Source organism: Sciurus carolinensis, chromosome 6, assembly GCF_902686445.1.
Source record: "Sciurus carolinensis chromosome 6, mSciCar1.2, whole genome shotgun sequence".
NCBI classification, from domain to species: domain Eukaryota; kingdom Metazoa; phylum Chordata; class Mammalia; order Rodentia; family Sciuridae; genus Sciurus; species Sciurus carolinensis.
Window position 1 is genome coordinate 97,295,189 of NC_062218.1, and position 23,300 is coordinate 97,318,488.

Consider the following 23,300-nt stretch of genomic DNA (forward strand, 5'->3'; position numbering starts at 1 on the left):
AAGGCTTTGTAAAGAGCATTTGAATTAAACCTTGACCTTACATGACTACCAGTGGCATCTTGGGTATTTTCCCAGTGTGTCTGTAGGATATTATAGCTGAAAATCTGACCAGTAGCAAGTTAAATGAAACCTCAGTTTTCTAAAATTGTAGAGTGTTTGCATGAAAGAAGTCAGGTGTCCTTGGAGGATTTCTGACCATGGATTCCAGAATAATTCTAAACACATCAAACTTGGCTGTCTCACAGTTTCAAGGGTCTGTAAGTTCAGGTGTGAGAGAAGTGTGTTGCATGTAACTTATCCCCAGACAAGCTTGTTTGTTTGTTGTTTTGTTTTGTTTTGTTTTGCCAAACTTAACCACCTTGTCAAATTGTAGGACAGTGAAGTGAAGGCAGTCGGATAAGCCCTGTTCTCAAAGGGCCTAAAGATTCTTTTTTTTCCTCTTTTGAGTGTAATAGGATGATTGAGGAATCATTCTTCCAACCTTGACTCTGTTCCAGAACAAAGTTAGGCCCTCCAATTCCTCATTAGGAAATAACACTAAAGATGGACTCATCTATTGACAGGCATCTTTCCAGATTTAGTAGCGGATTCGAGTGAGGTAAAATAGACATAAGCGACTATGGTTCATATAATACCATCTAAATTTAAATGATTATAAGATCCTCTGGTGATCTACACATAAGAACCTTTAAAAATATATATAAAATACCCCTACCTAAAATATTTTATCAGTTTTCAATAACACTATTTCTAATCCTGTTTTTTATCTGTTACTTCAATGTTTATATTTGTATCCTTTTTCTTTCTAGAATTAGATTGACATGACTTATTTTGAACAAAATCATACATGATAAAATAGAGTAGGTATTTAAGATAAAGAATATATGACCCCCCGCCCCCTGGGAATTAAGTCTATGCTAAGAATAGAATGTAAAAAGAATTCTTACATGGGGTTTTTGTTTAAGGGACTTTGAGTGATTAAACAGATAGGATACTCAACATTTTAATGATAAATATAGCACAGTGGGATTCCCTATCCCCCTTCTTCTTCTTGTAAGTTCTCTCTATAAAGACAAAGTTGTAACAGTTGTTTGCCACTGAGCTAGCAATGATCCAGTGAGGGGCTAATCCAGCATGTAACCTTTAGCTTCCCTGTGACAGTATTGGGAGGACTGAGGACCTCAGGATTTTCATTAACATTATTAATGTGAATTAATTTTTAATATTACATTTTATTCTCTTTCTTAGCCTTCTCATTCCTTTCCTCGTTCTCCGTTTCTCTTATTTTTTCTTTTGTATTGATCGGGTCCTCCATCTGCCTCCCTCCTACTTCTTGTTTGAAAATTACAAACTCTGTCTTATTAGTGGAAAATGAATATTTTAACATGTATGCTTAACTCTAGGATGGAAGAATGGGTTGATATCTTTTCTTTCTTCTGGAGCAATACAAGAATTTTAGAATACAGTCACTCTCTAACTTAAATGTTGTTGTCCACTATTTTGGTTCTTTTATTTAATTTCTAGCCCCAGGAGTTAAACTGTTGATTATTTCCCTTTTTTGGTCCTTTGTTTAAATTTACTCACACAGTAGCTTTGTATTGCCTCCCATTTTTTCCTGAATATTAACCCTCTTCTGGGATCTCTTGGAACTTCTTTAGTAGGAGAGGGAGATCTGTTAGGAGTAAATGCCCTTGGATTGATTGTTTCTTTGCTTATTGTCTTGTTGTTCTAAAGCTTCACTTCAGCATGTCTAACTTTGTTTTTTTTTTTTTTTTTTTTGTCCTGTTTAGAATTCGACTTCACCAGTCTGAAAATTGTATTTCATTCTCTCTGAAAAATGTTAATTTTTTTCTTACAGTATCTTGTTTCCTACCATTCTTTTTTTTTAACGTAGTGGTGAAATAGTTTTTTTAACTTGGTGGTGAAATAGACTTCTTATTTATGTATGACAAATTTGGTGAAGTTAAATTTATTGCTTTCATTTTTACTTTTGACTGGAGAATTCAAACCATCTCAATCTATCTTACATATCTCCTCTTTTGGGATTTCTACATTTTCTATATCACGAAAATTTCTTATTTCCTTTTATTTTCTTACAAATGATTTCTTTAGTTTGACTTTCCAGATAAATATTTCTCTTTCAAGCAGTGTTTAGTCAAGATTTTATATTTTTAGAAGTGATACGAGTTGCTACTTTTTCCTCCAAGTTGTTTTGATCTTTTTCAAGTCTGCATAGTCACGTTTGGATGTCTTTTTCCTCATCTATGCTCTTTTTCTCTTAATATAAAAAATATTTCATTTTCGATCTTTTGAGTGTCTGCATTCATTTTGGATCATGTTATGTAAAGGGTTGTTTTGCTTATTTTTCCCAGGATGACTTATTACCTTGTGTACTTTCTATATTTATTGGGAATTCACATTCCTGACATTTTGAGACTTGGGTCTTGAATACCTTCTGAGAGAAAATTTCCATTTATATTTGCTTCTGCAAATTGCTTAAGGGTACTAAACCAAGTTTTATTTGCCATGTAGACAACATAATTCCTATACCTATACACCTGCAGAGAGCCAATTTGGGGTTGGAATTTTAGTTGGGAGCTTCCTCCTTCTCTTTGAGTGAATGCTGGCTATTTTTTATTTCTTCTTCATGGTAACTTTTTCCCTTAATTCACTTTCCACTAAGATGGTTGCTTTTTGGCTGTTCTAACTTTAGGTGAAGTTTCTGATCTGAGGTACCTTCCCTGGAATTGCTCCATTAAAAACCCAAGTTCTGATCATGGATTGGTACTACTTCACCTCATCCCACCCCAAGGTTAGCACTGTTCTCAGGGCTTGCTTAAGTCTCTGAATTTCTGCTTTCTTGTTTGTAGTCTCTGGTAATTTCTATTTATTTTTTGCCTGCTTAGCCCTGTATTTAAAAATAGAGTACTATTAGCATTATTGAAATATAATTTAAATACCACAAATTCGCCCATCACTAAAATCCCATTTTAGAGCTTTTTCTGTCATCCGTGCAATACTTCATTTTTAGTAAGATATCTTTATTCTTCCAAGTAAGATTGCCAACAGCCTTCTCTAGAAATTGGAAAGCTGGAAGTTTAGCCTGTTTTCATATTTTCCCCCTGTGGCTTTGGGAATAATTGTTAGAAACTTCTTGAGTGGCTTTAAAATTTATATGACCTACAGTTGGGACTTCTTGTTTATGTATGACAAATTTGGTACAGTTAAATTTATTGCTTTCATTGTTACTTTTGACTAGAGAATTCGGAGCATGTTAAAGAAAAAAAAACTCAGGTGGTAGCTTCATCCAAGGGCCACATGGGAAGTGATACAGGTTTTGAGGTTCACCCCTATATCTGCTACCTAGGTTGTGGTATTACTATTTCGACTTTATAACTCCCCGTCCCATAGCTCTTCTCACGTGTTCCGTTCCTACAACAGGGTAAACCATTAGGAGAGGAGCACAAAAAGAAATATTGTCTTCCTACAAAGTGTACTATGGTGAGGGGCAATTAATTTGCCAAATACAAAACCAGGAGCAGTTACTGAAAACAGTGGGAAATAACTTGTGTTTGTTTAAGTAAATCATATCCCCCAGGTAAAATAAAGGAAAATAGTAATAACAATATTTTTCCAACACAAAACTTCACTTAATGTAATTTTGAGTACAGATAATCCATTGGAGTAAAGTACTGCTTTCCTGCTTTATACAGATATCATATTTATTGATCTAACACAGCCTGGCTTTGATAGTCTTTTCTTCAACAACTCAAATCATTACTGTGCTACTCTCAAACCTGTAGAACTCAAGGCTAATTGTATTTTATCAGGGGTTTCCAAGTTTTCTGAAACCTTGTGCTCTTCAACCTCTCTCTTAAAGGAGAGGCAGAAGTCAGACAGAGAAGGCTCTGTGATCTGGAAGCTAGTGATCATAGTGTCAGTTGTAGCCTGCCTCTTGGATTAATAGGAATCACACACATTCAGGTTCCTAATACACAGGTTACTGTGGTAGCAAAGATAGAATAATTTATTCTCAGAACAAGTCTAGAGTTAATTGCTCATTGCTTTGTAAAGTCTGACTTTGCTCAGTTTACTGTGGAAGTTAGTTGCTCCAAGTGTTTTTAATTCAGAGTGCAGACTCTTCTTTAGTCCCAGTATTAACTGCTATCCCAGGTTTCTAGAGCCCCAGATTTTCTACAGAAAGAGGCATTTAGGATATCCTTTCCTTCACTCCCTCCTTTCACTGTAGTCAGGCCTGGCACTAGTATATGTGATTAGCCTTTCAGAGAGCTATGGTCAAGATTGCATTTGCACATTTGTCATTGTTAGAAGTGAGTAGCCCTGTCCCTGGAGGGTGAATTGAAGCTCATTCATCCAGAGAAGACTGTCAGTGACAGGCACCGCTTCCTCCTCCCAGGCTTCTGAAACAGGCAGTGTACTCTTAAAGATCGTTACTCCTTCAACAGTATATCAGAAACATTTTAAAGTAAGGTTTTAAAATAAAGAACAGGTCTTCTATAACTTTTGTTTTGTTAGGATTTGTTATCAGTAAACAGAAAAGATGTTTTAAAGAATTTAGCTATTTCATCCTTAGCCATACACCACTGTCATGTCTGATTTGTGGTGGTGAATACATGTACAGTCTTTTGCTTATTATCTTAAATGTTTTTTCCTGAGTTTTAAGGGTTCACAAGATTGAGAGAATATAAATTGTATTAATGACTAGAAAGTGGAAGGTAGAATCATAATGAAGGATGGTCCTAAAGTCTGCTGTCCTGCTGGCCTCCTGATAGATGGGAACAGGCAGGGTTGCTGGGCCCTTACCAGGGAGCTTTGTTAGTCTAAAACTTCTTCTGTGATTGGTATCAACCAACCTCCCTACCTTTCTTTCCTTTTCTCTTTTGTTCTTTTCTTTTTCGGAATGCCTTCTAAAGCAATGGAAGTTGTGGATTATTCTTCTTGCATATATCTAATTTAAGATTTTTCCTTTCACGTAGCATCATAAAATATGCATTTTGAGGATTATTTTTTTAAGTCCTAAGTTTTACAAAATTTAGCTTAGATCATATTTGGCAGTGATTTTTAAGCAAAGAGAAACCTACAATCATCTCTAGATTATTATCCTAAAGAGAAATGCCTGTTTGCTCAAGTCCAGTTGACAGCAGAAGGTGGAATTGTAAGCTTCAGGGAGTATAAGTGTTACTTCTTTATGTGAATTTTGAAGGCCAGATAAATGTTAGAAATCTGACTTTTCCAATTTCTTCACATTTTTATGCTTAAATTGCATGTTACTTCTTTTATTTCTCCTTGTTATTAGGCATTTCAGGATTCTGATAGTTAACAGTCTCATAGAAAGCTGGTAATCCTTTACTGCAACACTGCAAACAACCATAATAGTATATAATTTTTCTTGTGCATTTATGTGCTTAAGTTGGGTGGAGGAGTGAAAATCAAAGGTTATTGCCATTGCCCTTGTTTACTTTGTCATTTAGATTCTGCAAAGTGCTTCTGATATTCCACTGCCTACGTCTTTATCATTCATAACTCACTTTGCACCTGAGGTAAAGATGTGTCTGAGCACTGTATATTCAGTTGGGCCCTGGCATTGCTAATGGAATTGGCAAGCCTATTCATTTAGAAATGTGGATAACTTATCACTGCCTTAGCAGTCACTACAGAGCAACATTCTCAGCACAGCCAGAGCTTTAGCAAAGCAAATATGACACAACCTGGAAAGATAATTTCTGGCTACATAAACTAGATCATTGAGATAATTTGGTAGAAAGGTAAAGATTTTAGTTAAATACTTAAAATCCAGGAAAGAGTCCGGCTGTCAATGTTTTTGAGAATCCAATTGAAGGACAGTTTTGTGCTTGTCTGTGGAATATTGTATGTTCCCTTGGGTCTATCTTGATGTCTTCATGACATTTTAAAGTTTGAATAAAAAGATTTTGTTCAAATAAAAACCATCTTGGCTTAAACTCAGCACTTATACACCTGTCAAATGAGAATAGCAACTTAGAATTTTTATTTCCTTCCTTCAAAAACAGTTGCAAAATTCATTTTTATTTGTGGATATCAGCATTTCTTTCCTAATACCCTTGATTCCTCAGTTTTTCCCATATTATTGACTATAGTAGAGAGCCACTTTCTGAAGTTACTATTTAGACAGGTTAAATGAGCACCCCAATTATTTGCTCTGCCACCAACCCACAATGTGATAATCTGTAATGAGTGTAAATAGTTTGCTTAGTACAGAATCTTAAAATATGTCCTCATAAGCACATAGTCTGTGAGAAGTGAAGCCTCATTGATGGCTTTTGTCATCTCTTCTGGGAAGTTTGAGCATAGGGGTAAGTATATGGTTATTTTCTTTAGAAGTCAAAAGAGAAAAATCCTTATAGATCTTTTTATGTTATTCCCTCTTATAGGTTGCCAACTTGGCCTGTTCCATCTCAAACAATGAAGAAGGAGTAAAGCTTGTTCGAATGTCTGCAAGCCAGTTAGAAGCACTCTGTCCTCAGGTAAAGTACAGCTGTCAATGTTTATGGTATCACCAAATTGGATTTTATTAGAGTAGAAATGAAGTTTTAAGATCTTTTTTTTCTCTCTGTCCCCCACCCCCACCCCCAAGGATTTTAAATAGAAATCTTGGGGCTAAATCACTAACATAAATGCTGCATAGATTGGAGAAGTTTGCCCTTGCCCTACATTAAAAATGTATAGTCTTGGACTCGGGGTGTAGCTTAGTGATAGTGTGCTTATCTGGCATGGTCAAGAAAGGCCCCAGCATTGAATGGGAGGAAATACACACATATACATGAGTACACATATGCTTAGTGTCCTCATTTTCTGGAAAGTGATTATGCTGCTCAGTCGACATCCTTTTTGGCAGGGGGAGGGAGGAGGCACCTGCAACATCAAACTGTCTGGAATCCTAATAGCTCCCTCTTATCCTGAAGTGATAACAGTTGTTCACCTGCATTGCATCTCTGTTGGAGTTAACCACTTTGGAGAGCTAATCTTGCAGTAAATATCTTAAAACAGCCTTTGATTTAATTCAGCTAACTTCTAAAATAAAAGAGCAAGAACTTTTCTACATTCATAAGGGCATATCGGAAGACAAGTAATTAGGCTGTGTTGAACATTTGGCACTTTAGAAAGACTGAAATACATACAACACTGAATGCCCCTTCCCTATTTTTCATTTTGAGAATCTTGATAGGTTGCCAAGACTAGCTTTGACCTTTGAATCCTTCTGCCTCATCCTCCTGAATTGTTTAGATTTCAGGTGTGTTCCACCAGGCCTGGCCCAAATGCTTTTATTTTTTTATTTTTTTATTTTTTTGGGTGCTGGGGATTGAACCCAGGGCCTTGTGCTTGTGAGGTAAGCACTCTACCAACTGAGCTATATCCCCAGCCCCCCAAATGCTTTTTAAAGTGCTCAGTATGTTGCCTGTCTCATGTGGTAGAACTCACCTTGTCTGTGTACTCCCTGCCACTCAGATTTCTCAGCAGTGTGTGTTTCAGTGGAAGTGGTTACCTTTCCTGTATCTCATAGAGAATGTTCATGACACACTCTGAGGACTTAAATTAACCTCTCAGTGCATGTCCTGCCAGCTGTCAGTGACCACAAACAAATGGGAATAAGCAGAGGAACTGGAGTAATAGAATAGTGATCATAAGAATGACACTATTACTTTGACTCTTTCCTATAAATAAATATTCCCCAGTACTTAAGATGGGTTAGTTGTCCCATGGGTTAGTTTTTTTGTCTTAATATTAGTGTGATGTCTGATTTTCCACAGCTTTACTCCAATAATGAAATATGCCAGTGATTGAACTATGCAGATAATAAGTGCAGCGGTCTTAATCACCACCTCCAGAAAGTTCATGGCTGACCAAGTTGTATAAAATAAATTTAGAGCGGATTTCTAAAGATTGGGCATTCTTTCCTCAAGTTTGCCATTTAATCCTATCAACATTTTGTTTTTAATATCTTTGGGTTCTCCATTTGGTTTTGAAATCCTTGAAAAGCGACAATGCTTCCACATATCTGTGGAAACAGATGGTAACATAATGCTGATCACACCTACCAAGAGTATTTATATAAATGATCTTAAAGCTTAGGAATAAAAATCATATGAAGAGTCTAGTATATCCTAATGAAAATGCTGGTGTCCATAAACCACCAGCCCATGTATGGTTTTTAGTTTGCCATCAGAAAGCCTCATTTCTCCCTCTTCTTGCAGTTTAATGTCTCCTACTAAACCAGTCCAGAAGAATGGACTTCAAATAGTGTCCACACAAACTTGGTGTTGGGTATATGTTCTGAATTAAAAGGTGTTCTCCATGCGTGATTGTTTTCCAGATTCTCACTCTTGCCCTTGCTTATAAACTGCCAGGCACTTGAGGCTGGGCAGATTCAGTAATGACAAATACAGTGGGTGTTACAGGTTTGTTAATGGCAAACCGAGCAGTAAGGATCATTTGTTTTTCAGTGAGGAAGCTATGACTCTAGCCCATTATTGCCAGATTCTTTCATTATTCTGAAAGATCAGCAATTCAAATCATTAGTTTCAGTATTAAACAATTGATAGCAGAAAGCTCTGAAAATCTTTGAGGGTAATAAGTCATAGTCTTCTGTGAGCTATACCTGGCCTACCTTTACCCATGTGATTCATGCTCCAAGGAGGTGTTTGTAGGATTGAGAGGAAGGTATAAACAATTACTCATTTAGAGTCCAGACTTGAGGAGATGGGGAGAATGACTAGATGAGGTAAATATAGTTCTCGTGCTGTCTCCATGTTTGAGTCCATTTGAAGTTGAATGAGAAGAATTTTAAAGTGAAACCCACTCAACATGATTAGATGCAGGAGATCATGAGTTTTATTTTGTACTTGTTCAATTTGAAATATCTATGCTATATAGGTGGAGGTATTGGGGCACAGTTGGGATATGAATTGGGGGTTGCAATGACCAGACTAAGTGGGAGATATAGGAATACTTGGCAAATGGGTGGTATTTAAAATCATGACACTAGATGAAATTGTTTAGGGTGGGAGGAGTGTAGAAAAAAGAGAGAAACCAACCTAGGAACTCCAACACTACGTAGTCAAAGAAGACAAGATAGCAAAGGAGATAGAAAAAAATAGTTATAAAACAGTTATAAAATAAAAAGTACCTCTAGGGTTAGAGTTGTGGCTCAGTGGTAGGGTACTTGTCGAGCATGTGTGAGGCACTGGGTTTGATTCTCAGCACCACATATAAATAACTGAATAAAATAAAGGTCTATCAACATTAAAAAAAAAAAACCCTCTAATCTCTCTACTCTGAAGGCACACAAGGAATGGAAGAGAAATTCCTCAGCCTGGTAAAGGATATCTATGAAAAATTGATAGAATTTTGATTTACAGCATCGAATTTAATAGTGAAAGACTAGGTGCTTAATCTTATGATCAGAAAGAAGACAAGAATATCCACCCTTGTCAATTGTAAGCAACCTTGTACTGAAAGTTCTAGTTAATAGATATGTTTTGATAATTGTCACCAGTATAGACATTGTGCCTAGTTTTGTACTCTTTGCAAATTTGGTAAATAGAATTAATACCTCAACCTTAATTTGTATTTCTTTGCTCCCTCTTACCCCCAGGTGTTTCCTAGTCATTTCTGCTTCACTTTAGATATGCAGTCTGTGTCTTTCCCTGTTTTTTTCTACTGGTATTTTGATATTCTCTGTACTGATTTATCTGTGTATTTAATCTGACATATATATATATATTTAAATACATAATTCTATCAAATTGATCCCATTGTAATTTGGAAATAGAGAATTTCCTAAGACATAAATATTTGTTTAATAAATAAATTCATTCTTCTAGTTTTGTTATTTTTAGATTTAATTTATTATCTGGAAACGGTCTTGGTATATAAAAGAAATAAGTACGGATGAACTTAGTGCATGTTATATATGTGTATGTAAATACGATTCAGTACATTAATGAACTAGGTAATAAAGTATCAAGCAAAGACATTATTTTTCTCTTTAAAAAAAGATTATCATATGTAAAAATAATGTGCCTGTTCCCTGCTGATTTGTGATATCACTTTTATCATACACTAAACTCTGCCAATATGGTAAAGCCTGTTTTTGAGACTATTCTGATCACTTTAGCTTTATAATGCTTTTGAACTCTCTCTCTCTATCACTCCTGCTTTCTGTCCTCAAGATTTTCTTGGCTATTGTCAGCCATTTATTTTCGTATTAATTTGTGGATAAATATGTCAGTCTTCCTGTCCCTAAATGAGTCTCATTTTATTTTAGTTTGTTTAATGTACCTTAGAAAAGTTGAGCAACTTGGTTTTTACTTTGTCATGTTGGTTTCTTGATAAATTCAGTTCCATGTATTTCATTATTAATTGCTTTTGTGAAGATCTGACACCCCTTCTCATTTTATATTTTGTTATTTATTGAGAAGGCTATTGATTTTTAATATATTTATACTGTCTCTAGCAATTCTAAGAGTTTTTTCAATTGATGTACTTCTGTTTGGTACATAAAGATAATCTTCGTTGCAAAGTAATTTTTCTTACCTATTTCTAGCAGCTTTTTCTGGCATTTCCATTTCTTATCTTATTTCATTGACTAGAAAGTTCATTGTCTTATTATTTAACTAATGGTGACAATAGGTATTCTGATTAATATCATTTTGATTTTTAAGGTCATTGATGCTTGAGTTTTATTACCAGTATCATATTGAATTATTATTTTAAATAGTGTGTTGTTGAAGTATCTTTCTATTCCTAATAGAAAGGAGTAATTTTTACCAAACATTTTTTGTAAATAGTTTTATAATCAAAAAGAGAATATTATCCTCAGACAAGGTAGATCCCCAATGTACAGTATATAAGATGAAATTCTTTGTATTTAAAACATAATTCTCTGCCCATGTTTACTTGGATCTCTTAGGAAACATTGTCTTCAGCTAAATTGTGAGGTATAGTTCAACTCTCATGCACTGACATATTAGTGAATTAATGAGTTAATTAATGAAAACAGTAGTCTGCAGTGAAAAAAGAAGGGTAAGAAGGAAAAGACGCAAATGATGAAAATGTGGGAGACCACAGCATAACATGGGAAAAAGACAGGATTTCTCTTCCTCCAGATTATTGTCCAAACCCAGACACGTTTAAAAGTGGTGGGTCATTAATAAGTAATAAGCCAAGATGGTTCAGTTCCAAGTCTTTTGAGGGAAGAGGAGTAGTGCACCAGTTCAATGGATTTGATTCTTTAGTCCGTTATCTTCTACAGAACAAGATAATAACATGATTCTTAAATGCCCCTGCAATAAATTGAAACTTCTATATATGACCTCTGAAGGGTTATGCTTCCTGTAGCACCTTAAAAAGCCATCCCAAACTCTGATTCTCAGGTTTGTATACCCATTGCCTATAGCTTTCTGCCTCATTCAAATCCATACTTTAGTTCCTTTTCTACCAGTTTCCTCTTGTCTGTGCTTTCTTTCCAAGTTGCATTATTTTAAACACATTTATTTTCATTAACCCATAAATGTCCTTTTACCTAGAAGTCCTAATAATTATTCTCTCAGTTCATTTTAATGCTGCTCTCTTTGTTTACTTATTCAGTATATGAAAGAATCTGAATAGACATACATCCAAAGAATATATATAGATGGTAAATAAGCACATGAAAAAAAAAAATCCTTACACCATTACTCACCAAGAAAATGCAAATGAGATCATTTTATATTCACTAAGAAGGCCAAAATTAACTTTAAAAGAAAATAACAAGTGTTGGTAAAGATGTGGGTCCTCAGGACCATCAACCTGGTGGGAATATAAAGTGGTGCAGCCATTTTGGATTAAAGTAAGGCAGTTCCTCAGAAGGTTAAAGATAAATTTAACCATATGACCCAGCAATTCTGTTCCATTCCCAGAGAAATGAAAACACAGATACACATATATGAATGTTTAGGAAGCATTATTCATGATAGCCAAAGAATGAAGACAATTCAAATATCAACTGATGAATGGATAAGTAAATGTGACATATCTGTACCATAGAATATTGTCAGAAAAGAAATGAAGTACTGACAACATACTAAAACATAAAATGAGCTTTTAAAACATTGTATTAAAGAAAATAATTATAGAAGTTCACATATTATGCAGTTCTGTTTATATGAACTATCCAGAATAGGCAAATCCATAGAGACGGGAGGTTAGTGATTGCCAGACAATGACAGGAAGTAGTATGAAGAGAAATAGGGAAATACTGCTAATATATTTTGGGGTTCTTTTTGGAGCAATAAAAATGCTCTAAAATTGAATGTGGCGAATGTTGCATAACTGTTACTATACTAAAAATCATTGAATTTTATACTCTTAAGTGGGTTATCCATGATTTATGAATTGTACCTCAATAAAACACTTAATTTTTGTGTGTGTGTATGTAACGCATGTGCTCTGTGCAGTGCTGGGGGTTGAACCCAGCACTTTGTATGTGCTAGGCACGTGTTCTGTTGAGCTATATACTCAGTCCTAAAGAATTTTTTTTTAAACTTAATAGATGATATACTTTCCTATGTAATTTTTGTTGTTGTTTGCCTTTTTTTGGTCACTGGGGTTTGAACCCAGGGGTACTTTACTACTGAGCTACATCTCCAGTTCTTTTTACTTTTTAATTTGAGGCAGGCCCTTGCAAAGTTGCTGAGTCTGACCTGGGTCTTATAGTTCTCCTGCGTCAGGTTCTCAGCTGGTGGGATTATAAGACTGTACCATCATGCCCAGCTCCTGTGTAGTTTTTTTGTGTGTCAGATATGCCTTTGTTGGGCTGGGGCTGCAGCTCAGTGGCAGAGTGCTTGGCCTGGCATGTGAGAAGCAATGTGTTCGATCCTTAGCACTATATAAAAATAAACAAACAAAATAAAGGCATTCTGTATATGTCCAACTACAAAAAAAATTTTTAAATGCCTTTGTTTAAAATAAACAGAAAAGAATGATTGGGAATTGAATATATTTTTCATGAATTATACTTTAATAATGCATCCACAATCTAAATGTCTGAATATCATAACAAGATTATTAACAGGGGTGGGAGGTGGGGGGGAGGGGTGGGAGGGTAAGCTAGGACAAGCTACCCTGCAGTAGGAGAATAACATAGTATACCTACAATATGGAATAATAAAGTTAATTTTTTAATATATATTTAATGATATAAAGGAATATTTAAAAGAAAACAATTTTATGTAACATAATTTTTATTATGTAGTTCTTGATGTGTCTACACTAAAGTATAAGGAGAATAAAAGCTGAATTTTATGTCAATAATTATAGAACTGCTATCACAGAGTGGAGAGATTAGAAGTATTTTTAATTTATTTTATAATTTTCCATAGTTTCCAAATAAAGTATGTATTACTTTGACTTTAACATATAAAACCTATTATTTAATACTTCACCACTTCACCTCTGTAGTAGTTATGGTGGAACATATGATAAAAGGTGTCCTAGTGAAATGCATGTAAGACAAGGCCATTGCTACTATACTGACCAAACTGTCCCATCTGTTTCATTTGCATCATTCTGAAAAAGAGTAACTTTAATATCTTTTGTAGGTAATTAATGCTGCATTGGCTTTAGCAGCAAAACCACAAAGCAAACTGGCCCAAGAGAACATGGATCTTTTTAAAGAGCAGTGGGAAAAACAAGTCCGTGTTCTCACAGATGCTGTTGATGACATTACTTCCATCGATGACTTCTTGGCTGTCTCAGGTAATGAACTGGTTTCCTAGCATAGCGTGTGAGGATGTGCATAATCACTGGCATCTAAGCTACAGTAATAGACAAACTCCCCCATGTCTGGGCAGGTAAAATAAATTGTTAGTAATAGTATTGTGCTAGTTTTCATTTTATTTTATTTTATTTTATTTTATTTTTAGAATTTTTTTTTATTGTAAACAAATGGGATACATGTTGTTTCTCTGTTTGTACATGGCGTAAAGGCATACCATTTGTGTAATCATAAATTTACATAGGGTAATATTGTTTGATTCATTCTGTTATTTTTTTCCCCTTCCCCCCCACCCCTCCCACCCCTCTTTTCCCTCTATACAGTCCTTCCTTCCTCCATTCTTGCCCCCCTCCCTAACCCTAACACTAACCCCTCCCACCCCCCATTATGTGTCATCATCCACTTATTAGCGATATCATTCGTCCATTGGTTTTTTGAGATTGGCTTATCTCACTTAGCATGATATTCTCCAGTTTCATCCATTTGCCTGCAAATGCTATAATTTTATCATTCTTTATGGCTGAGTAATATTCCATTGTATATATATACCACAGTTTCTTTATCCATTCATCAATTGAAGGACATCTAGGTTGGTTCCACAATCTGGCTATTGTGAACTGAGCAGCTATGAACATTGATGTGGCTGTATCTCTGTAATATGCTGATTTTAAGTCCTTTGGGTATAGGCCAAGGAGTGGGATAGCTGGGTCAAATGGTGGTTCCATTCCAAGTTTTCTAAGGAGTCTCCACACTGCTTTCCAGAGTGGCTACACTTAGTTTTCATTTTAATTGAAAACAAATAAAATACCACTGCCTCTTAAGTAATAGAAGATGGAACTGGAGCTGTTTCCCTCATAGTGAGACTGATCTTAATCCTGGAAGCATGAGTTAGAAAGCTAACTGACAGACTTTCTCTGCTTGCATAGAATAAAATCCTTCTTTAACTGTGAACTGTCAAGCATAGTAACCACGCTTCTTGCTGCTACCATGTTTAGAAAAATTGTTGACCTGTGTTGATCCCAGTAGACACTGGTTATGTTATAAGGCTATGAAACACAGGAGAAAACAAGTTTCTCAGTACTATCACCTTTAGTTTCTTTTTTAAAATAGGGTTTTTTTCCCCCTTCCCCTCCCTCTTCTTGGAAAACCTCTCCTGTCTCAGAAATGATCACAGTTTAACTGCCTACTTTTCCAAAGACTCTTTGTCTGTGTGATGCATAGATAGAAAACAGAGAGGAAATATTTAAGTGCCGTTTAATTATGAACTTAGGAAAAATAAATCCGTGTAATTCACCTCACAAAAACAGTTGATTTCATTATATAAACATAAACTGGTAATGACATAGTAAATTGCATTCATATAGAAAATGTCTGTCAAATGCAATTTAGTGTTTATCACACAGAGATAAATTTCAATCCTGTCTCCTTAGAGTTGAGCAACATTAAATGCATTCTTCATTTGTTTGGGCTTCTGTTGTCCTTGGCTGACTGCATGACTTTTCTCTGGAAGTGCCTGGCTTCCTGAGGCCAGTGGCTGGATTCTTGAATGGCTTGAAACTATCTGTCACCATAGGGGACTATTGGCCAGAATGTGGGAGATTTGAGTGGCAATGGGGCTTGAAAGAGAAGCAGGACTTAAGTATATGCATAGCACAATCCTCCAGCAATGACCTATATAAGGATGACCATGTGTTCTGAATACCAATGGTTCCCTGTCTTTACATGCTTTCCTTGGGTTTTTTAGCTTTGACTTGAAAAGGTGAAAAGCAGACATTCTATAAACTGCAAAACAATAGGGCAAACGTGTTACTGAAGGACCGCCAAATTTCAGGTACTGGTACTTTAAATCAAAAAACTCATTTGCAAGCACAACTTTGCAGGTGCCAAAAATGCAGCAATGGCTTTTTTGGGAAATCTTGGCCTTCTGTTGTTTTTCCCATTGAAGTACCAAGTTATTCTTTTTCATAGGTTTAGAGAAAAACATTCCACCTTCACTGCACACTTTTAAGCAAACAATAAATTCTGAAATCTAAGTGCAAAGCCCCCCTCTGGATAAATACTACATTCCTACAGTTGCTTTTTTGAGATTAGGTTGCGTATAGCTTAGTCTTGGTCTCAAGGGATTTTTAGTCTTCTTACAACAAAATAAAATGTAATAGAATCAAATGTCCCTCATGCAACATTCTTCAAATCAGAGGAAAATGGGGGATTCTGTAGTAGCATTTAGTGGAATCCAGGCAGTATTTTCAGGGTATATGACAAAACAGAAGACTAATTTAAAAGAAAAAAATTCAAATTCTTTAGCAGATATACTTTTGTCTGGTGAGTGTGTTCAGTATTTATGCAAATATATGAGAATTTGAGAGAGGGTTATTTTGAAGGAAAGTAGTTCAGACAGTTTCTCTTTAGCAAATGAAAACATGGAACTGTGTTTTTAGCGCATCTGAATTTCAGAGGTGTACCTGGTATGTTTTTCTAATGTTCTGTCACAGGCTTGCTGAGGAATGTCAAGCAATAATTAGTAGGGCAAAGCTTTTATTCACAATTCTTGTGCTTTTTAGGGGCATGGGAGGAAGGGGAGACAAGCAGAAGCCCATGAAGAGTTCTAGTAGACTTAGCAATTAATTTCCAGCACTTAGAACCCTTTACACCCTCAACCTTACTACCTCACTCATGGCATCTCTAGAACTTTTTATGTGAGGTGACTGGAGGTGTCTCTGCTCATTTGATAGAGACAGTCTGGGTAGGTGCCATTTACAGTGGTTATAGGACAGTAGACAAGAAACGGTTTCTTGTCTTCACTCAGATGTGCACCATGTGCCAATTTCCCTTTTTGTCCTAAAGCACACTGGTGCCATAGTGGTCCCATAATGAGATGTGCTTGATTTGAGAGGGGGGCTGCCCAATGGAGTCTGACTTAAGGTAGGTGAACTTCATACAGTTCTGCTAAAAGTAAGGATGCTGCTTGATTTCTTGGAGTGGTTATTTTCTCCTATGTTCTGGAGCCTTGAAGCCATCTGATAGTATGAGAGAGGTTTTGTGGAATAGCTCCATTAATGATTTTCTACCTTCAAATTCCCTCTTAGAATCCCAGGGGCCTGAATATTTGCTGTAGTCCTCCCACTATATAAAAAACCCACCCAAGAGGAAGTTATTTGTAGAGTAGAACTGAGCACCCTCTATTTCTGGCTCTCTACGCCGCCACCCCATGATTCCAGAAGTTCCCTCATATTTATCATAGGTGATATCCTGATTTGTAGCTCAAAAAGTAATAGCGATTTGGATTTTGGAGGGCAGTGATTGAGGGGGATCAAATCCCCAGGGTCTTGCTCATCCTAGGCAGGCATTCTACCACTGAGCTGCAATTCTATCCCTTTTTTATTTTCCTTTGAGTCAGGATCTCACTAAATTACCCAAGCATGTCTCAACCTTGTGATCCTCCTGCTGGAATTAAAAACATATGCTATCTTGTATATGATCTAATGAAACCACCAAAACCCCAAAACTAATTTTGTGTGTGTGTGTGTATGTGTGTGTTGCTAGGGATTGAACCTGGGCCCTTGTGCATGCTAGGCAAGTGCTCTATCACAAAGCCAAACCCCTAGCCCCTAGTACGAGCATTTTATGTATGTAGGTAGGTATCTATCATTTATTTGTATTTTTCTGGATGAAACCCAGAGCCTTATATGTGCTAGGCAAGTGCTCTACCACTGAGCTACATTCCTAGCCTAATACTGGCATTTATATGAGGCTTCAGGGTCGGGGGGGTAGAGGTGGGTCCCTGCATATCTAATATGATGAGACAGTGGTACTTATCTTTAAAGACAAGACTAAAGAGGTATACACATGCTGCCTTCAGGGAAGAGGAAGAGGGATCTCCTCTTCCCCTCTTCTGTTCAGAGTCCCGCCTTGTAAATATTGGAGGTGGTTTCAGATGCTAGAAAGCTTTCCGCAAACCAAGAATATACTTAAATTGACAGATTCCTGAAGGAGAGTGATTTGAAATTTATCAAAGTGATAAAGACTATTTGAATTTAATTTGAATTATATTTGATAAACATTATCCATAGAAATGCAATTTACTTTCTCATTCATTTACTCTCCTTATGTGTTGAAGTTTTGGCTCCTGTTTTTAAAAGATTGAAGTGGTTTCTTAGAGTGGTTCTAGTTGGGTTTATGGTATTTTTTTACCAAATGCTTTTAAAAACAAATAATATGTTAACTACTTCAGGGCGACACATAACAGTAGTAATTTGTACTTTCCTTCTTTAAGTGTCATTGTGTCCAAATAATTTTGGTGTGATTTGGGTAAAAAAGAATTTAATTTTTGATTTTGTGTTTAATAGTAAAAAAGCAAAAATTATAGATGAGAGTTTCTCTTTGGAGGAAGTGATGCAGTCTTTAGAAAACTTTAGAGGGTTTGATTTCTGACTCCCATTAAATATGTGACCTTGGATAGGCAAGTCACTCACAACTTCTGTGCACCAGTTTCCTCATTGACTAATGGTGATTGAAAAAAAAAAAAAAAAGGCCTACGGTATAGAGAGTTAAATGTCAAGCACTCAAAGTAGTGCTTCAGTTAAAGTAAGTCCTCTACATAAAACATGAAACAAGATTATCATTTCTTATAGGTGCATTGTCTGCACTGATAAGGTTATCCAGACCAAAGAACATGAAGACAGGCCCTGTTGTTTTTATATTAGAGTTCTTACAGCCTTTCTAGAGAATGCCATTTGGCATAGTTCAGTTGGGCAGTTAGGCAACTGTTTAACTACTTTAAACATATATGCCTTTTAACTCAGTAATTTCATTGACTTGAAATTTTCCCTAGGGAAACGCCACAAATACCTGTTAGCCAAAATACCTGTATAAGATTTTTTTCCCCACCACAATGTCTCAGCAAAACTGGATAAGTAAATTATGACCCCTCCATTTATTCCGTGGGTTCTTATATAACCATTAGAATGGACCAGGTAGATCTGTAGGGACATACTTAGAAAAGTTTTCAAGTGATAAAGATATATTAGTATCTGCAATGGGATTCCCTTGGTGTTCATTTACATATAGCCGTGCATATTTATATTGACTGTTGTATGTATATACATGAATTTTTTTCCTATTAGGAGCACATCTAAAAATACTGTATTAAATCGTCTTTAAGGGGGTACAGAAATTCAGTTAATGCTAAAGTGATATATGATTACAGTTAGTGTGGGTACCTCTTAACCTCCCACATTTGCACCTGACTAGTGGACTCTCACTCCTAGGGTTTTATAAGTGTAGAAAACAGACTTAGTACTGTATCCTGGGTGTGTGCTGGCCCCAAGTAGGCTTCAGCTTTCATGGAGACTGTTCAGTGAGGGGAGAAAATATTATAGTCAGTTTTCTACAATAGAAGACTTCCTTTGTTGCTTAAGAATGGCATACCTTTCCCTGGTTTGAGGTCCCTATAAGAAAGCCAGTATGAATTCAAGAAAATCGAAAGTGATTTTTGAAAACACAGGTATCTAGATGAAGGTTTGGGCCACTATGTTTAATGAATAAAAAAGAATGCTATACTTCATTGATTGTAAAATATACCTTTCCATAATAATCCCCTTGGTATTAACAATCCTGAAACAGGAATGAGTCTTAAAATCAATGATAGGAGAAAACTTTGGTTTATAGTTTTGTTAGCAACATCTTTTCTTTCCCTATAATACAAGCCACATCTTACACATCAGTATTGTGTTAGGTTCAGTAAAGACAACAGTTTCTAACCCAAGGCTTTGGAGGGTTGGCATGGTTGCTACTAGTTTGTTTAAATTAGTAAGTAGAATTTATAGTTGAAAAATATATGATAAGCTTCATGTCCATTTATCCTTGTAATTGGTTAAAATATCTCCCCTAAACTTTATGTTAGAAGTTTAATATGTGTGTGTGTGTGTGTGTGTGTGTGTGTGTGTGTGTGTGTGTGTATGTTGCTGGGATTGAACCAAAGACCTTACACATGCTAGGCAAGTGCTCTACCACTAAGCTACATCTCCAGCCATGTTTAACTCTTTTGATAGTACAATGGTATAAATCCTAGCAAGTCTCATGATTTCTAAAAAAAAAATTACATTCTTTTTATTTTTGGTATGCAGTGTTCATAATTTGGTTTTTATACTTAAGCATACTTAAGTATAATTTTTTAAAAATACTCTTAGTGCATTATAGTTATACATAATAGTTGGGTTCGTAATTATGCATGCATGGAATTTAATTTGCTTCATTTCAGTCACAAGTTCCTCCTCTTTTCTGTCCCTCCTCTTCTCCCCCTCCCTTTACTCTGCTGAACTTCCTTCTATTTGTTTATTTTTAATTGGTGCTTTATAGATATACATGAAGGTGGAATTCACTGTGGTATGTTTATACATAACTTTCTTTTGTCAGATTCATTCTGCATTTCTTCCCCTTTCCCATCCATTCTCCCTCCTTCTCAATCTCCTACTCCACTGATTTTCCCTGTCTTTATGATAGCTGACTCCCACCCCTTCCTTCCACCCCTTACTTTGTTCTAGCTTCTGTATATGAGAAAACATTCAACCCTTGACTTTGAGTCTACCTTATTTTACTTCCCATGATGTTCCCCACCCATTTACCAGCAGATGCCATGATTTCATTTTCTTTATGACTGAGTAAAACTCTGTTGTGTATATATACACCACATGTTAATCCATTCATCTGTTGATGGGTACCTGAGCTGGCTATTGTGATTTGTACTACTATAAACATTGTTTTGGCAGTATCATTATAGTATAGTATGCTGATTTTAGTTCTTTCAGATAAATGCTGAGGAGTGGGATAGCTGGATCATATGGTGGTTGTTTTCCTAGTTTTTTGAGGAATCTCCATACTGCTTTCCAGAGTGGTTGTAATAATTTGCAGTCCCACCAAGTGTATGAGTATACCTTTACCCCCCACATTCTTGTCAGCATTTATTATCATTTGTATTCTTGATAATTGCCATTCTGACTGGAGTGAAATGAAATCTTGATGTAGTTTTGATTTGTATTTCCCTGATTGCTAGGGAAGTCGAACGTTTTTTCATATATTTGAAGACCATTTTTATTTCTTTTGAGAAGTATCTGTTTACAGTTCTTTTGCCCATTTATTGATGGGATTATTTGGGGTTTTTTTTTTTTCTGTCAAGCTTGGTTCTCTGTGTATTCCGGATATTAATTCCCTGTCAAAGGAGTAGCTGGGAAAGATTTTCTCCCATTCTATAGGCTGTTTCTTCATGTCTTTAGTAATTTCCTTTGCTGTGCAGAAGCTTTTAAATGTGGTGCTATCCCACTATTGATTCTTGGTTTTATTTCTTGAGTTTTAGGAGTTTTATTAAGGAAGTCAGTGTCTGTACTAATGTGATGGAGTGTTGGCCCTATATTTTCTTCTAGAAGTTGCAAGATTTCTGGTCCAATTCCTAAGTCTTTGATCCACTTTAAATTGATTTTTGTTCAGGGTGAGATGTAGAGATCTAGTTTCATTCTTCTACATAAAGATATTCAGTTTTCTCTGCAACATTTGTCAAAAAGGCTGTCTTTTCTCCAGCATATATTTTGGTCACCTTTGTCAAATATCATATTCTCTAACTATGTGCGTTTGCCTCGTGTCTTCTATTCTACTTCAATAGTCTTCATATCTGGGTTGTTTTCTGTTTGTTTGTTTTGTTTTTGATCAGGGACTGAACCCAGGGGTGCTTAACCACTGAGCCACATCCCCAGCTCTTTTTATATTTTATTTAGAGACAGGGTCTCACTGAGTTGCTCAGGGCCTTGCTGAGGCTGGCTTTGAACTTGGAATCTGCCTGCTTTAGCCTCCCAAGCTGCTGGGATTACAGGTGTGAGCTACTGCACCCAGCTTTTGTCTGTTTTGATGCCAATACCATGCTGTTTTTATTACTATAACTCTGTAGTGTAATTTGAGTGTGGGTGTTGTAATGACTCTAACATCACTGTTCATGCTTACGATTGGTTTGACTATTCTAGGTCTTTTATTCTTCCAAATGAATTTTTGGATTGTTTTTTCTAGTTCTGTGAAGAATGTCATTGGTACATTGATGGGGATTGCATCAGATCTGTGTAACACTTTTGGTAGTATGGGCATTTTTAAAATATTAATTCTGCCTATTCAAGAATATGGGAGATTTTCCGTCTTCTAAGGTCTTCTTCATTTTCTTTCTTCAGAGTTTTATAGTTTTAATTGTAGACACATCTTTCACCTCATTAGTTAGATAAATTTCCAAGTATTTTATTTTTTTATGTTATTGTGAATGGGATACTTTTCCTGATTTCTTTTTCAGCAGAATCACTACTAGGCTATAGGAAAGTTATTAAGTTATGAATGTTGCTCTTGTATCCTGCTACTTTGCTGAATTATTTATCAACTTAAATCTTTTGGTGGCTGGACATGGTGTCACACACCTGTAATCCCAGTGGCTTGGGAAGCAAATGTACGAGGATCACAAGTTCAAAGCCAGCTTCAGCAACTTAGCAAGGCCCTAAGCAACTCAATAAGGCCCTGTCTCTAAATAAAATACAAAAAAGGACTGGGAATGTGGCTCAATGGTTGAGCACCCCTGGCGTTCAGTCCCTGGTATAAAACAAATAAACAAAAACAACAACAACAACAACTTCTGATGGAGTTTTTTGGGTGTTCTAGATACAGGTTCATGTCATTAGCAAACAGTTAATTTGACTGCTTTTCCTACTTGTAACCCTTTCATTTCCTTCCCTTGCCTGATTGCTCTGGCTTGAGTTTCAAGGACAATTTTGAATAGAAATGGTTGGAGTGGATATCCTTTTAGAGGAAATGCTTTCATTTTTTTCTCCATTCAGGATGATGCTGGTTTAGAGTTTGTCACATATAGCCTGTATAATGTAGAGGTAAGTTCCTTCTATCCCTAGTTCCTCTAGCATTTTTAACATGAATGAGTGCTGAATTTTAAAAAAAAGGCCTTTTCTGAAACTATTGAGATGATCATATGATTCTTGTCCTTAATTCTGTTTATGTGGTGAATTACATTTATTGATTTGCATATATTGAATCATCATTCTTGCATCCCTAGCATGAAACCCATGTGATCATGGTGTACTACTGTGTTCTTGATGTGTTTTTGAATGTGGTTTGCTAATATTTTATTAGTTTTTTTTTTTTTAAAGACAGAATTTTTTTTTATTGTAAACAAATGAGATACATGTTGTTTCTCTGTTTGTACATGGAGTAAAGGCATACCATTTGTGTAATCATAAATTTACATAGGGTAATGTTGTTTGATTCATTCTGTTATTTTTTCCCTTCCCCCCTCCCCCCTCTTTTCCCTCTATACAGTCCTTCCTTCCTCCATTCTTGCCCCCCTCCCTAACCCTAACTCTAACCCTAACACTAACCCCTCCCACCCCCATTATGTGTCATCATCCACTTACCAGTGAGATCATTTGTCCTTTGGTTTTTTGAGATTGGCTTA

General features: G+C 36.0%; 1 protein-coding gene across 2 annotated transcripts in view; it reads left to right on the top strand.

The window, feature by feature from the left end:
- Ctnna1 (catenin alpha 1) overlaps positions 1-23,300 on the top strand; it is a 173,474-nt gene that overhangs the window by 128,045 nt on the left and 22,129 nt on the right. For both annotated transcript variants that reach the window (XM_047556839.1, XM_047556840.1), the window contains exons 10-11: positions 6,432-6,524; positions 13,638-13,794. In XM_047556839.1, coding sequence (XP_047412795.1) covers positions 6,432-6,524; positions 13,638-13,794 — 250 coding nt within the window. The remainder of the gene's footprint in view (positions 1-6,431; positions 6,525-13,637; positions 13,795-23,300) is intronic.